Genomic DNA, 12,988 nt, shown 5'->3' with positions numbered 1-12,988 from the left:
CCATCTTTCATATCATATGAGCCACAAAAAAGTGATGATGTCTTGTGATGTTTCTTCAAACATGATGTCACACCTTTGTGATGACCCTGAGTGCGCGGTCTATCTGTGCGCAAAATCTAATCTAATCTTATTTAATGTGTCCTTGAAAGATGTCAGGCTGTCAAACACGTTGTGATAAGGAGCACTACAATTCTGACGCATAAAAACCTTATTTGGTCAGTGTCGTAACCGTGTCAGTGGAGGAAACATCTCTTTCCTGTAGTGTGCGCTCTCAAAAGACAATGGAATTTTCTTCCCAAAATTGAATCATGTTTAATTTACAATCGTCCAGTTGTGGGTGGGTATAGACAGGTCAGTATGGCTGTTTAACCAAAAACAACAACCGTTCCCACATGTCCTCTCGTGTCTTTATCCTTTTTTCAGTTCATTGGCTCTAGTGCGCGTCTGTGTGCAGGTCTGCCATGGGATTGTTCGGGGAGCCGCGCACTGAGCGACCATGTGGGCGTGTTTCTCTCGGCCCAACACTCTTCGCTCTTGTGTGGAGTCCAGAGCGCAAAACGCACTTCTTCTAGTGTGACCAGAGAGCGCAAAAGTAGCAGCTCTCCGACCCTGACGCGCAGCACCATCTCCGGCTCCAGCGGCTCCCCAGAATCAAATTTCACCGAGCGGGGGCATAAGAAAGCTAAGAGTTTCCTAACTTTTCCCGCGGTTACTCTTCCAGCCATGGACGCGTCTCGAGTAGTAACGCTATATCTGGGCCTTCTCCTTGTTTTCCTTGGGAATATACCGTGTTTCCAGTCTGCTGCTATCATCTCTCCGTCTGCACCGAGGAGGAACAGGGGAGCGAGGATCCCCCATCAGGACGGACAGAGGTCATCCAAATTCTTAAAGGACATATTCGCGTCTGCTCATCCTATCATGGGCCACCACAAAGAAGACCCAAAGGACGCTATTGTGCCGCATGAATACATGCTCTCTATATACAGGACATACTCGGCTGCAGAAAAGCTCGGACTAAACGCAAGCTTTTTCCGCTCCTCTAAATCTGCCAACACCATCACCAGTTTTGTGGACAGAGGAACAGGTTGGTTTCGGTCCGATGCTTCACCTCCATTAACTCAGTCTTGCATAATTCTGTGAGAAGTCTGTCTCTTTCAAATGACTCATTTATAGTTGTCCTGTTTAATTTTTTTAAATATATATATATATATATATATATATATATATATATATATATATATATATGTATATACATATATATACACTTTGTCCAAAGTAAACAAAAGAAGTGATGCGTAAAAACTGTATCAGAGTCGCAGCGACTACTTTTACGCACACTTTAAATCACGAAAAAAAGACAAGGCAAACGCACTTTAACCGGGACAAAATATCAATTAATAATGAAAATAGCATTTGTGATGGTTTGCAGGATGAGCTGCGAGCAATGTTTGATGTTTAGGTGGAATCCGGTTTGGCGCACAGTCACAGAAACATGTGCTTTTGCTTCCGAATAAGTTCTATTACGCTTAAATTAACCTCTGTGGAACACGACAATAAAACACTAATTGAGGCGCTCTCTAAATGAAGGCTGTAAATCACTGTCAGCACAAGCTGCTGCAAACTCTCGTCTGCTCCAAAACTCCACGTGAATTAAGAGGGAAGGTTTTTTGTTGTTTTTTTCCGTTAGGAGTATGTTGAAGCCCTTGTTGGTTGTTTCATTTTTGATTTTTTATGAATGAATCAATGTGTTTGATAACATGGAACGAAATTTTATACCAAACTAAAATTTTATTTTATAAAGTCGAATCTGTTGCCGTCGTGGTGCCCGGTTTTATGGTCAGCTTGTGATGACAAAGGGAGCTGCACAGAGCTGGACGGCGTGAGAAGCAGGTGTTTGGGTCAGTTAACATGTGTAACCAAGCGATTTGAGCGGCCTGCGAGGACAAACACAATCTGATAAACACAAACACGTCCAGCACACACAAGGGGACACAAGCCGAGTTAATCTTTGCTGGAGAAATAAAAGCTATCTTTGTTTGCGTTCCCAATCCCTCCTGTCTCAAACACTAGGACGCGGAGTGCGTGCTGCAAAAAATGCCCATCGTTTGGTTCAGAGTCTGCTTAAAACCTCTTGTTAATTTTCGGGGACACTGTGAGATGCACAATAGTATTTATTGTTCCTCCAACACCTTAATTCTGTGAATTACATTTAAACACAACTTTAATTTAGAGAAATCTACATCGTGAACCACCAGAGTGACATTCTCTCACATGTCCTCAGTTTTTAGAGAGGCATTTAACAATTGAACATTAAAACAAGTGTTGCACTTGTGTGACCATTTCTTGCAGTGTGGACGGGTCTGATAGGAAAAACGCCTCACTCTCTCCTGTGATTTTGATGTGATGTGTCACTGGCTCTGACCCCGAGCTGGACTCTCTGAAAGCTGCTTGGCATCGAACGGATGACTGGAGTATTTGAACTCGGTGATCTAATTGAGTGTCCATGTCATAACATATCAAACACTGTCTATTCTGCCGTGATGGCCCGGCTCGGCCACGATGGGCACATCCCCAGAGAGGAGAGAAAACATAAAAGAGCACTTCCACAGTTGTGAAATTTTCATTATTGTTGTTATTTTATCATTTATTTATTAATTACATTAAAGTACTGTTTTTATCTCCACGTCGTTTCAGCTCAGCGCCTTCAGTTTAGTTCCCAGCATCCCTTTAAGTACTGCACTGCATATTGCACTGGTGAACAAACCTCAGCTGCTGGGAGTTTTCTTTCCTCCTTCATGAGGCAACTTGTTTTTTTTTTTCTTCCACGCGTAAAAGTAGCAGGTTTTTCCGTCTTTTACGCACGATTCACCCGCGCAGACACAGGGTTTCACAGGGGGGCATCTGTGTGTGATCTATTGCGTCTTTGGCTTTCGCACTTGTGTAGGTAAATGGAATCTGCGTATAAAAGCAGGCGGGGTGTTTCCTGGAGGTCAGAAAAGGCAAGATCAGAAAAGAATAACCCCGATCTGAAAATTACTTCTGGCACTTGGGGTAACTCATTAAAGCGCAGATGGTGCGGAGCCCGACCTCTCTCTCTCTCTCTCTCTCTCTATCTCCCTCCCTCCCTCTCTCTCTCCCCCTCTCTCTCTCTCCCTCTCTCTCTCTCTAAACAGAGACTGATATGACAAAAACATGTTTTTGTGTTTCTATATACACAAACGCAGCACAAGAGCTCAAAATGCTTCTTCTTCAGCAAAATAATTAACATTGCACCCTCCACCATTAATATGTAATAAATAAGGTATTTTTTCTTTCTTTTTTTACATAATAATGAAATGAAGACAACGTTGTACATTTTCAACTGTCAACACGAATCGTATCTCTAAATAATATCCACAGACTGTTCAGTGCGTGAAGGCGCACTTGGAGGGGAATGTTGTCGTTGGCAGGATGAGATGAAATGAAATATAAGAGGGGAAGTGCTTTAATGAGGGAGATGGGAATTGAGAACTGTTAATTATTTGGTGAACTTGTATTTGATTTGTTTGAGGTCTTATAAAAAACCTAATGTGGACCATACGCGCAAAGGCAAACGAGCACAAGGTTTCAATCTGCTGTTTTACTGTTGGACTCGACAGGGTTCACGGAGGGAAACTGACAACGAGATTCAAAATCTTTAGAACATGTTTTACGAGTCATTATCACATGACTGTTTTATGTAGACAAGTCAATTTAAAAAAAAACAAGTCAACATGTTTTCATTTATTTTAATTTTTAATTGTTTTATTTTTTAGAAACACAATAAATCATTGATAACAACAATCATTTAAATTCCCGCTTTTAGGTTGTCCCATTCTTGCAATAAGTAGAAATTTAAAAACAAATAATATTACTTTTTCAGGACAAAAAAAAATTCTTTATGCCCTGCTTTTCGTTTTACTAAAACCACTGACAGTAATTTCTTTTGGAACATTGTCAAAAATGGGAGGAAACCGCAGGAAATGAGAGACCAATTTAATCCTTATTGACTGCTTTTCCTTTTTTTTTTAGTCGTTTTCTATATAAAATATAAAAATTGATTTGAAGCAGAAAATTGTGGAAAAACACGTTTTAGTGGATTTTTCCTCTTAAAAGTACAAAGAAACAAAACCGTTTCCAAACCTTAAAATACTACGAGTTTGATATTTATGTTCATAATGTGTTGTGCCTCTTTGTGCATTGTCTTTCCAAAATCCAGCAGGGGAAAATGATTTAATTGTGTATTTGTACGTGTCTGGAAGCACCCAAAAAACAAACAAATTAATGTGTCTCAATTCTCTACCAAAAGAAGAAGGGGGGGGGAGAGAAACCCCTAACCACATCCCTGACTGCTGCTTGGATTTAAGACCTTCGAAGGTGCAAAGAAGGAAACGTTTGCTTCCTCTCTGCCAAAGTGGTGGAAATTAAGAATCAATCTGTCAGCATGTGAAATGAAAGCAGAGCCATTTTCATTAAAACACGCTGCATTTGATTAAAAGTGACGTGGAATTAAAACATCGCTCGCCTTTATTGGATTATTGTTGCTGCAAAAGTTAGAAGCAAAACTTCTGAGCTGTCTGACAGATGTGTAAAAACACAAAATGTGTAATCACGGCGCCGTGGAGCACGCGAGGTTTCATCATTCCTGCGCGTGGCATCGAGTTTGTTTGATTTACGCCATAATAAGATGTTAAATTGTTCTTGTGGGGGAAAAAAAAAAGTATATATGCAGGAAATGAAATTGAGGAAAGTGAGGAAAAGCAATTTGGAAGCATGTTTTGTAAACTGAACCCTCGTTGATTCTTCTCGCGTTCTAAAATATGTTATGTCCACGAGAATTGTGTTGGACTGTGAACAAATCAGAGTGCATCGTGGGGAGAGAAAGGGTCAACGTGGGTTCAAAAGGTAGGATAACCAACAAAGTCTTATATCAGCAATAAACTTGGTGTTAACTGCGAGGGTTTTTTTTTTTCATTCTCATCTAGACTGAGGACTTGTCAGCTGTGGTTTGTTTCAGGCAGGTTCAGGGTAGACATTTGAAAACAAGAAAGAGAGGAAGAGAGAGGGGTGGGGGGTGGGTTTGGGGTGGAAGGCCTCTGTGGGAGAATGTGAGTCCCCCTCCCTCCCCCTGAACACTGTACACCCTAAGTGAATCTGACTGCAATTATTTCTTTCTTTTATCCTTGCAGACGATCTTTTGCACTCTCCACTGCGAAGACAAAAGTATCTGTTTGATGTCTCAACCCTTTCAGACCAAGAGGAGCTGGTCGGGGCGGAATTAAGGATATTCAGGAGAGCGCCCGGGGATTTGCAGGCTTCTCTACAGACCACGGGCCTCTACGACATCCATGTCCACTCGTGCCGCTCGGACAGGCTACTGGACTCCAGGTCTCTGGACCCGCTGGACTCCACTAAGTCAGGCTGGGAGGTTTTGGACGTGTGGGACATGTTTAAAGCACAACAGCATCACTTTCACCACCCTCACCATCATCGCTACCAGCAGGGGAAGCAGCTCTGCTTCCAGCTCAGGGCCACTCTTGGCAAATCGGACACCGAGGTGGATCTGAGGCAGCTGGGGTTGGACAGGGGTGGTCGGTCCCAGCAGGAGAAGGCCATCCTGGTGGTTTACACTCGCTCCAAGAAGAGGGAGAACCTGTTCAACGAGATGAAGGAGAAGATCAAGTCGCGGAGGTCGGTGAGCGAGAAGAAGAAGGAGGAGGCGGTGAAGGCCGCAGAGGAGGAGGGGGTTCCGCTGAGGCGGGTCAAGGGCGACGGACCTCGGCGTCGTCGCAGGACGGCGCTGAGCAACCGACACGGGAAGAGGCACGGGAAGAAATCGAAATCCAGATGCAGCAAAAAGGCGCTGCATGTGAATTTCAAAGAGCTGGGCTGGGACGACTGGATCATCGCGCCCCTGGATTACGAGGCGTACCACTGCGAGGGGGTGTGCGACTTCCCCCTCAGGTCGCACCTCGAGCCGACCAACCACGCCATCATACAGACGCTCATGAACTCCATGGACCCCAACAGCACCCCGCCTAGCTGCTGCGTCCCCACCAAACTCAGCCCCATCAGCATCCTCTACATAGACTCGGGCAATAACGTGGTATACAAACAGTACGAGGACATGGTGGTGGAGCAGTGTGGGTGCAGGTAGCGGCCATTATTTTTTTTTTAAAACACTTTCAAAGACAGAAACAAATCAAAAAGTGTGTCTTGATGGGTCCCAGGTTGAACATAAAGTCCTTAAAGGTCTGAAATGCTTTTACGCATGACGCGCCTTTGGAAAGGGATGGCACGAGAGGCGAATATCTCCTATTTATTACAGTCACATTTATTTACACACTCTGCCTTTAAAGTGTTAACGTACAGAATACACTCCCATCCACGCGAGCAGTTGTCACTCATCAAACAGACCTTTGTTTCCCACCGTGAGACTCGTCCTTGTGGATAACAGAGATTGGGGAAAATGGTGTGTGATCTGACTGAAGGCGAGCGAAATGTACGAGCAGGGAACCCCACTGAGTCAGAGTGTGCACCTGTTCGTGCCGAGGCCGCAGGACAGTGGGCTCTGTCCGCCCTGGCAGCGCTTTTAGTCGCAGCTCTGCCGTGTGATCCTGCGCCTGTCAGGCCGGATTCTTCAGGGCCCGAGCAAGTGCCTGTTCTCCAAATATATAAGCAAACAAGTAAATAAATATTTTTTTAAAGTTAAGTAATATAAACTTAACGCGGGTGAATGTCTAATCTATCACACACACACACACACACACACACACACACATACACACTGGGTTGACTTGTTTTGGCCTAAACCCGTTCAGAGGCGCAGAGACGCGTCGTGCTCCTTTGCGGCCAGAGAAGGACACAGAACCAGATTCGTGCCTGCGTGTTGCTGAAGAAGTAAAGAGTGAATGGATGAAAGGAAAGAAGGAAGGAAGGAAGGAAGGAAGAAAGAGAAACGTCTGCATCTTTACGAAATGCACTTCCACAACTGACTGCGTCAAGGACACGCTGTCAGCGAGAGAGTTTGTTTGTCCTCTGATGAAGAAACTATTCAGAAAGAACGACAGACAGACTAACAAGCGAGACGATATTTAAATGCACATTAGCTTTGAATGCACTGCTGTTCATTATTATTTTTTTTTCTTTTGAGCTGTAAATATTTGTACAGTGGAAAACTTTACAAAGTGCAACGAATGAAGAAATGAGGAAAACGGCATTTCTTTGTAAATATACAAAATGCACTCAAATCGGTATAATTTTTATTCTATAATTATTTTATTATTTGTGATGTACAGAGTTCCGTGATAATCATATATTTCTTACATTGACAAGAGTAATTTAAGGTGTATTCGTTTTCTTTTAGTTTGTTTGTTTTGCAGAGGGTGAAAAATACCATTATTAATGTCTACCTCATAAATGCATATAGGATCTGAGTTTTGAGGTGCATTCAGTTAGAGTGTTAAGAGCTTTTACAATGATATATAAGATCATTTATATACTTATATTACTGGATACTACTCCACACCATTACTGTACAAATAAAATTCGAAACAAAGTCAACAGCCTGGTATTTCTGATGATTATTTTTCATTTTCATTTTAATTCATTAAAAACATGTTTTCAAGACTCTGATATATACCAACAAAATCGAATCATTTGTATTGTACATCTTAAAGAAAAAAAAAAAGACAATGATGTTTTATGTTTTTCATCCATGGACCGATAAAATGTTGTGACTTGGATAGTGTCTAAATTTATTATCCCCTCCCCAGTGATGAATCTGCTGAGATTACGCTCATACTTATGATAACACATTCTGAGGAGACAGCCATTCTTTTTAATGATGGGAAATGCTATATTATGACAGTGTTGGATGACTGTAATCATAGTGACTTTCTCATCGTGCAGTGCATATGGAGCACATACACATTTAACCTATAGCTAAAGTTCCTCTCACTGTCATCACAGACAACAAATGACAGTGACTGGCTTCCTCAGTATGGAGCGCCACAAAAACCAAATAAACATATGGTGACCATCCAGGCAGAAGGAAATCCACTGACTGTCACTGATATGGCACCAAATGTATGAACTCCCACTCTTTCCCAATGAATTAGCCCTGCCTGGGTCAAGTTTACTTAACACTTTAATGCAATCTGTGGATGAGGAAAAAAAAAAAGAAAAAAAAAAGAAGGAGTTTGAAAGAAGGGATTGCTTCCATATAGGCTATCGACCTTGGCCTGGAAACAATTAGGAAATTGCTTTGAAATGTTATATGTTGTCCAGGCTCTTGTACAGTATCATGTCACTCCCCACATGTTTGCTAGGGGGAAACAGAGGATGCTAAGTGCACTCTTTAGCAGTCGCTGCAAATGACTGACACAACAACTATTCCCTTGAGTATAACCAAATGGCCCCCCCAGGCTACATGTCTGGAACACCATCGCTGGGGTGCTACTATATGAGCTGAGCTGTCCTGCTCACACAAGTGCACTCTGGGAGATATGCTCCACATTCATCACCACACCAAGAGTCTCTGCCCCGTGCCAGAAATGAGACGAGGGCTTTGCGTCTGATTGTGGATTAGAAAAGCGACTGCATGGTAACTCGTGAGATAAAGCTTTACTTTTTGATTTATATTTATTTGACAAGTCTCCCGGTCTGACGGGCACTGGCCTGGAGGTGAGACCGACTGTTAGGGGAACAGTTAAACGGTGATGAAAGGGAAAGGAATGCTTTGTTTACCCGCTTCAATCCCTCATTCTTAAGTTAAACGTTCCAATAAAGTTCTTCATCACAACCACCTTATTGTCCCTCCACTCCACACTGAGGCGGAGAGAGACCCAGGAAAAAAAAAGACACTTGTGTTTATTTGAAACTTGGTCCTAATATATTAGTCCAAGCAAACTGAAAATGGCAAAGAGACGGGTCCTGTTCATCAGAAATGTGGAGAATGTATAACACAAATAGTCTTGACACCCCACATCTGTGTGTGGAGGCTCCTTTTTAGAGAATTTTAAAGCTGCACAAGAGAAAATCTACTATGCCTTTCTCTGAGTGAAAAGCCCAGGAGTGTCTCCAAAAAAAAAAAAAAACATCTTGTACCAAAACATAAATGTTCTTCATACTTAACCTTTCTGTTATCAGTAGTGTCCTCATCAGTGACAGGAAAGACATAAATTAGACTGATCTTCCAGACAGCAAGGACAGAGATTTGTTAAAGGAGTATTAGAAAATCTATCTTGGAGACTTAGATCTTGAGCTTGACGTTGCTGAATGGATGCAATTTGAATGTATAAAAGAGAAGGAGAAAAAAGGGGGAGCCTGGTCACTGCCAAGGTCTGACATTTAAAGTGCGAGCTTACTGATAAAATCCAGCAAGAACTTATTACGCATTTGTCAATGACTGTTTCTCGGCTCATAGATTTTGTTTTGGCTTTCGAGTTGTTCCACCTTCTCTGGTTTCCCACCATTATGCTTTGCAGAACACAGGCCAGGGCAAGGTGGTGCTTCTCAGCAACCTAAAGGACACAGAGTAAAACAAAAAAAAACTGTCTGTACAATAAACAAGTTGAGCATTTGCATGCAACGTCTTTCAAGAAGTGCGCATTGCTATATGTATTTGCGTGTCTGTGCGTGTGCGTGAGTGTGAGACAGAAGGGCAGTGGCGTACACAGATGGACAGTTGAGTGGTGCAGGAGAGCAGCAGATGCCTGAAGTGACCCCTACTGCTGCCTTTCATTGAACCACTGGCTTCAACACAAAAGCAGGGGCGGAACCAAACATTAAATACACTTGCTTGTGCCTTAATGCCAGAGGTCACTACATTTTTCTTTTTTTTTTACCCCCCTCCCTGTTATTCCATTTTGTCAACTCCTTAATGAAAAAGAGCAAAAATGTGTTCTGATGACATTTGTTTCTCCAAAAAACCAACAAAAATACACTTGGTGCTGTTGTTGGAGCAGATATAGATAGCTAATAAAGCCCAGACAGAGCAGCCATGTGTGTAACAAAAGAGATGGGTGTTTTCCTCCAAGGGGGCATCTGCCTGCCTTTTCCACTGCTCCTTTCTGTGGTGCGACAGAAAACCATCCCCTCCCTCCTGTCGGACCATACGGTAACAGGAAGACAGCGGACACCTCCACTTCACCACTGATAACCTGCTAATTGCATTAAACTCACTCCCAACTGTGCATTTGAAATGTGAGGATGATTAACTTATATGTAAGTCATTGCACCTTAGAACCTCCACATATGACATCAGATGCATTCAAAAAGTCACAACTTCAGCTATATATTAATACCTGTCCAGGGAAGCCCGTTTTTCTTCTGTTTATTTTCTAAAGGAATGTCTGAAGGTGCCCTTTCACCCCCTCCTCATCCATTTACTGCCCCTGGTCTATGTTACAGATGGTGACCCAGGTCCTCGCCATCTCTGATTAACAAGCACACCTTAAGGTTCTCCAACAAATCTCTGCAGAGAGGAAGATCCTCTTTTTGTATGCTTGCAGTTCATCCTCTCTTTTTTGAGTGTATCTGTGTGTTTGTCTGAGGGTCTGAATGGGCTTGAGTCAAAAGTAAATTTACTTAGTTAACTTGGACAATGCTTATGTTTGGGAGCAAGGCAAGGACATGACCTCGCTGCCAATTCACATCCACAGCGGCTTGTGGAGAGGAGAGGGAGGGTTGTTGACCAATTGTGGCTGGACAATGGCATTCACTGGACAAATTTGGTCTTTGACTTGTAATGTCAAAGGGAGAAGACAGGAATGGGACGGCAAAGCAGCTCCGGAATACTCAAAAATGGGTTTCACAAGTCGAGAGTTTAAAAAGAGTCCACACCACAATCCGTTCTCTGCTGATCCACGCTCAATCAATGCCCATTATCATTTCACTCCTCAACACAAGACATACCCAAATTAAAAAGGACCCTGGGTGGTAAAGAAAAAGCGATTTTGGTTCTGCATTGTAAAACGAGACGTGTAGGCAAACAAACATAAGTCAGGGGCAGTGAGGCAGCAAGACAAGGATCTGACTTTGGAGGGAGGGGGTGACGGTGGGGTGGAGGGTGGCGTGGTGCAGGAGGACTTGATGGACAACTCCACAACTCGGCAGAGGCAGAGCTTTCACTTAAAAATGGTGCCTGGCCTATCTCAAAAGGTCAGAGCCCAGAACACTAACACACTACATTAATCAAGAGAAGCTGTGGCTTACCTGTCTAGCGTTTCAGCCGTGCCGTACAGTTAACCTCAATTACGCTTGATTACGAGGTGTGGGAGACACAGGGTTAAGGCTGGGCCGCGCAACAGATCAGGCATCAATAATGCAATTTCAGATTAGATGTGCCTGTCTGTCATTGTCCAAAATTGACAGAAAGGTTTCTTGGGGGAACAGGGTCCGGGTCAATGAACAGGTAATGGTGAGTGGTGGGTCCTTTGTGATATCATTCATTCTTTCTTCACATATGTGGTCCTGAGCTGAGAGGAAGCACAAACACATGCGAACAGACATACTGCATACATATGAGACACAAATGCACACACCAAAGCCTTGTGTGGTGTACCAAAGAGCGCTAAAGGCTTCGTGCTGTCCCAGCCCCCTTCTTGGTAATTGCCCCATTATGTGTTGGTGGTGGATGGAGCCATTACAGATGTTTTATGATGGGGCCATTTTCATTTTGTCTTCCCAATGAGGGATGGATTTATGGTGCAAGGCTGTGTTCAGGGATAAAAACCCTCACCACCTCATTCCCCCAATACACAAACACACACACACACACTTGCTTGAGTTTGTGCATGGCAAAAAAAGAAAGAAACGCATATAAATTCCGTGCATTATCTTTTATATGACTGTCATAACTGTGACTGACCTGCCCTGCCTTCACCCAGCTCACTGCTGTGCCCAAGGCTGTGACTGAGGCTGTTGGCAGCGGCGTATGAGATGAATAAATGTTTGATGGCCCCGTGGAACAAGGCACGCTTCCAGGTCGGCCGCCACTCTGTTCCCAAAGGAAAGATTGAAGGAGTTTGGAGGAAGGTTGCTGGGAGAAGACCTCCTCAAAAAGGTCCCTGGTGTACAAGGAAGCCGTCGGCCTTGAGTAAAACCAAGTCTGACACTTTCTCACCAAATGTTATCCTACTAAAAGGAACCATCATAAAGGGCAAAGTAAACAGCAGTTAGCTTTTCAGAATTAATCTCTTTTAGTTTACAGAGAAGTGTTTGAAGTGCTGAAGACTCTTTGGCTGCGTGGTTTCTTTCCAGAGGCTGTTTTGGTGTGGTTCCCCAGAGTTCCCATTTGGAAATCAAATCTTTAGCTCAGTAGCTTTTGTGCCAAGAAAAATAATGGTCATAAATTGGTGCCTGAATAGGCAGCCTAATTACAGGGCTGCGGACTGAAAATTTATCCTGAAACTCACAGCTACAATTATTAAGGTTAACAATAGGGACACTGGGGTAGCGTTCGCAAAGCTTCAAAGTGCTCGGCTCATTTTATGACTCGCTTAAGTGGTGGAGGGAGACGTTCTGAAATTGGAGTAGGCCCTTGTCTGTGTCAGAAATAGCTTTCCTTTCGTGCATAAACTGTGGAAAGTTGTCAGGTACAAGTCTTTTAACAAACAAGGTCAACGGAGGAACACTCATTATTAATCATTTACCAGAGTAGCACAAAGAGAGTGAGAGAGACTAGATAGCCCAGAGGACCCAGGGGTGGTGACTGAAACACTGCCTCGTCGTGTTACACACACCGGCCTCTGTGATATTTCTGACACCTCGTTCCTATCAACCTGACCTGCCCACTGCTGATTGATTTTCTCATTGTGGCACTCACCTCAGACAGGAAACCCCTGTTTTCTCATTCCTGGATGTGTTTGACTTCACTGCAAGAACCCGGTGCAGTGTCTGCACACAGCAACATTTCGCCTGCAGCTGTTTGAACTACACCGGGGAAATCCGACCTGGCTTGAAAACT

General features: G+C 43.4%; 1 protein-coding gene across 2 annotated transcripts; it reads left to right on the top strand.

The window, feature by feature from the left end:
- Nucleotides 1–246: 246 nt before the first annotated feature.
- Nucleotides 247–7,647, top strand: gdf6a (growth differentiation factor 6a). 2 transcript variants are annotated; one of them, XM_058646690.1, is made up of 2 exons: nt 247–1,084; nt 5,271–7,647. In XM_058646690.1, the coding sequence occupies exons 1-2, from the start codon at nt 724–726 to the stop codon at nt 6,173–6,175; spliced, it is 1,266 nt and encodes a 421-aa protein (XP_058502673.1). In that variant the 5' UTR covers nt 247–723; the 3' UTR covers nt 6,176–7,647. The 2 variants fall into 2 exon arrangements, with proteins under 2 accessions (XP_058502673.1, XP_058502672.1); XM_058646689.1 differs by having other exon boundaries at nt 250–1,084; nt 5,208–7,647.
- The last annotated feature ends 5,341 nt before the right edge of the window (nt 7,648–12,988 follow it).

This window comes from Solea solea, chromosome 13 (genome assembly GCF_958295425.1).
Source record: "Solea solea chromosome 13, fSolSol10.1, whole genome shotgun sequence".
Lineage (NCBI taxonomy): Eukaryota > Metazoa > Chordata > Actinopteri > Pleuronectiformes > Soleidae > Solea > Solea solea.
This window is presented reverse-complemented; position numbering and strand designations above follow the sequence as displayed.